Source organism: Colletotrichum abscissum, assembly GCF_030869225.1.
Source record: "Colletotrichum abscissum strain IMI 504890 chromosome Unknown Scaffold_266.1, whole genome shotgun sequence".
Taxonomy (NCBI): domain Eukaryota; kingdom Fungi; phylum Ascomycota; class Sordariomycetes; order Glomerellales; family Glomerellaceae; genus Colletotrichum; species Colletotrichum abscissum.
In genome coordinates, this window is record NW_026850172.1 from 1 (window position 1) to 2,781 (window position 2,781).

Genomic DNA, 2,781 nt, shown 5'->3' on the forward strand with positions numbered 1-2,781 from the left:
AATCCTCGGCAAACTGCCGGAGGGCCTCCATGTCTTTCGTCGTTGCTGTCTTGACGCTCTCTAGTTCCAGGGGTTATGCATGCTCCCTGCAAGTCCTCCTCGGGCGGCTACGCTGGCATATGACTGCCCGGTGTTCCCCTGATTCATCGGCTCTAGTGCTTTGATATCCTTCACGACCTTGACCGCCAGCTCGCTGGCTTTCCAAGCCTCCTTGGCAGCCGCGCTGGCTGCGCGCGTTGTGTTGGTGTTTTCCTTCAGTTCGACCGTATTCTGCTGCATAGCAATCCTGATGGTTCTCGATTCGCGGATGTTGCTCTCGTTGGCTGTCTTGTTTTCCGCACGTAGACTCTCAATAGCTTGGTGGAGGTGTCCGAGCTCGGGCAATTTCTGCATTTTGGCCAGCAGGGGGATGGTGCCAATGAGAGTGAGTCTCACGGCTTTCGGGTCAAGGGGGTGTTCGTTTGCAGTGTCGATTGATTTGAGTGCTGTCTGAAGGTGTCTGCTAGGTGTCTGCTAAGTTGAGTGGCATGCTCTCGATGGTGCGTTGGCCATGTTTGCTCCTGGGGCCATGGGGTTGCCATGGTGCCTACGTCGTTATGGGCTTCGCGACGAGCACAAGGCTATCCAGTTGACCTTTCGGAGTGTGTTGTGGCGCTGTTTTTACTCCGATTTCAAAAAACCTACCCGAGGCCATACTATGGACCTACCCATGGTGTGAGACGATGTGGAAGCGCTTTCCGCAGGTGGTGGGCTTCGATAATACATACAAGACGAATAGATACCAGCCATTCTTGTGACTGAAACCTCAATTTATTTCACAGTTTCTCCACTGGCCGTGATGAAACAAGGAGAGTCAGGAGGTATGGCAGTGTCGAAAATGGATGAGAAGGATACCGGTCCAGTTAGCTCGGTCGACCACATCGATTAATCTGGTTGGTGTATGTGGAGTCCTGCGCTAAGTTGCCGACCCATGATCAGTCCCTGCTGTGATTGCGAGTAAATGCGCTACTTGATTCGCGACGATCGGGGATAGAGTAGGGTCACCTGCCTAAATCAAGCTCTCCGTCAAGTAGGCTGTGCTGGAGTATCGGTTCGTCAACTTTGGCAAGGTTAGCTTCGGCGTTATGATCGCCCCTCGCTACTAACATCGTTGGTTGTCAGTCAGAGTTTGAGACGTATTGGCACGATCAGCTGAACCTTCCCGTCAATCATTGCCTTCAGCCTTGAAGGTCTAAATGATCTGCTTCGACTGTCTCATGAACCATGACTGCTCGCCCTGTCCTCGTAGCTAAAGTCAATTCGTCCAGCCAACAGTCGATACACTCAAGAATTTACCTATGAGAGGCGAAAAGGCAACTTGGAATTTCAACTGCTGACTTTGAGATGGACTTCAATCAGATTAGGGCGGTGAGAAATCACCACTTTACCCACGAAAAGGTATTTATATTGCTAGAATATGAATAAATGAACGACGGCCTGGCCTTCTTAGTTTTCGATAATGCGTCCAAAGTCTAGCAAGACCACTCGTAGGTAGGACGCATCTTCGCACACTATGAAGTGTATGGGTCACGTGAAATACTTATGTCGGCCAACGCAAATTGCACGGGATGAGGTTGAAATATAACAGGTCCAAAAGTACCGTTGGTTCTAGCCATCAGTAGTTAGTTACCAATAACGTCACGCCGCTGTTCGCGATCCTTTCATGAGATAAAAGGGAATAATCAGATCAATCATCGAATGTTATATTACGTTGGCTCTGACTAACAAGCTACGACAATAGACCACGCTTGAGCCTCTGCAAATTGACGTCTTGAGAATTGTTTTCAAGGCAGACTAGTCGGTCTAGACCCAAGACGAATGTCGGCAACGTACAGTAGCGACCTTCATCTGATTGAAGATGAATTGCGGCGCAGAGTCTGTGCTGGCATCTCTGAAAAGGCGGCTGAGCGGTGCGAGAGGCTCTTATGTTGTCCAGCTTTGACACACTAGTAACCAGGCTAAATGAACTTCATTAGCACTTCAGGTGCTCTGCTGCTGTACCCAAGATGACTCCTGTCTCGTTTTAGGCCCCTCTGAGGCTGTGCCGTACCCTTCGCTGTAAACAAGATCGTCGTCGGTACCTTTGTTTGTTTTTGCCCAACAGCTTATGCTCCTGAAAGTGGTGCCTTTCTCAACGTTCCTACGTGTGATCTGAAACATCGATGTTATGTAAATCTCATCTCTGAAACTGAATGGCAATGGTTTCGGACTGTCGAGCCGCCGGGCCAACCCCTAGTATTTTCGCTATTCCATACGAAGCTTGGGCGATATATCAATGGGCTGTCGGCTTCCATTCAAAATCATCAGAAGTTCCTATCATCTCACGGTAAATATGACCTGTGTTTCACCCGAGATGAGAAAGAAAAGGAATCGAGATGCTCAGGCCAAGCACCGAAAGAAGAAGCAAGAAGAAACTAGACGCCTCCAGTCAGAAGTGGACCATCTCCGGAGAAAACTGCAGGAAGTCCGTGAAGCCACGGCAAGCAACGACATGCAGCGATTGAAATATATTGTGCTAGATGAGATGCGGCCTTCGACGCCTCAGCCCGATGCGCCAAGCATGGTCGAGTTAGGCACGCCAATCACTGACACAGGGTACACCGAGTCGTCCGATCCTTTCCCGATATCATCTATCGTTCCCTCCTCGAACTCGAACCCACTCAACTATACGCTTCTCCTGCCGGAACATAACGCTTACTCCGATATCATATCTCAAACACCATTTACGGAAGGCTACAGCCA

At 49.7% G+C, this 2,781-nt stretch overlaps 2 protein-coding genes across 2 annotated transcripts; one reads left to right on the forward strand and one right to left on the reverse strand.

Annotated features, from left to right (window-relative positions):
- Positions 1-60: 60 nt before the first annotated feature.
- On the reverse strand, positions 61-393 carry CABS01_17024 (uncharacterized protein; the record flags this gene model as incomplete). The annotated part of the gene is made up of 1 exon (XM_060550351.1): positions 61-393. The coding sequence occupies one exon, from the start codon at positions 391-393 to the stop codon at positions 61-63; it is 333 nt and encodes a 110-aa protein (XP_060399224.1).
- A 1,978-nt stretch (positions 394-2,371) lies between these two features.
- On the forward strand, positions 2,372-2,781 carry CABS01_17025 (uncharacterized protein; the record flags this gene model as incomplete). The annotated part of the gene is made up of 1 exon (XM_060550352.1): positions 2,372-2,781. A coding segment is annotated over one exon (410 nt), but the record flags the coding sequence as incomplete, so codon positions are not given.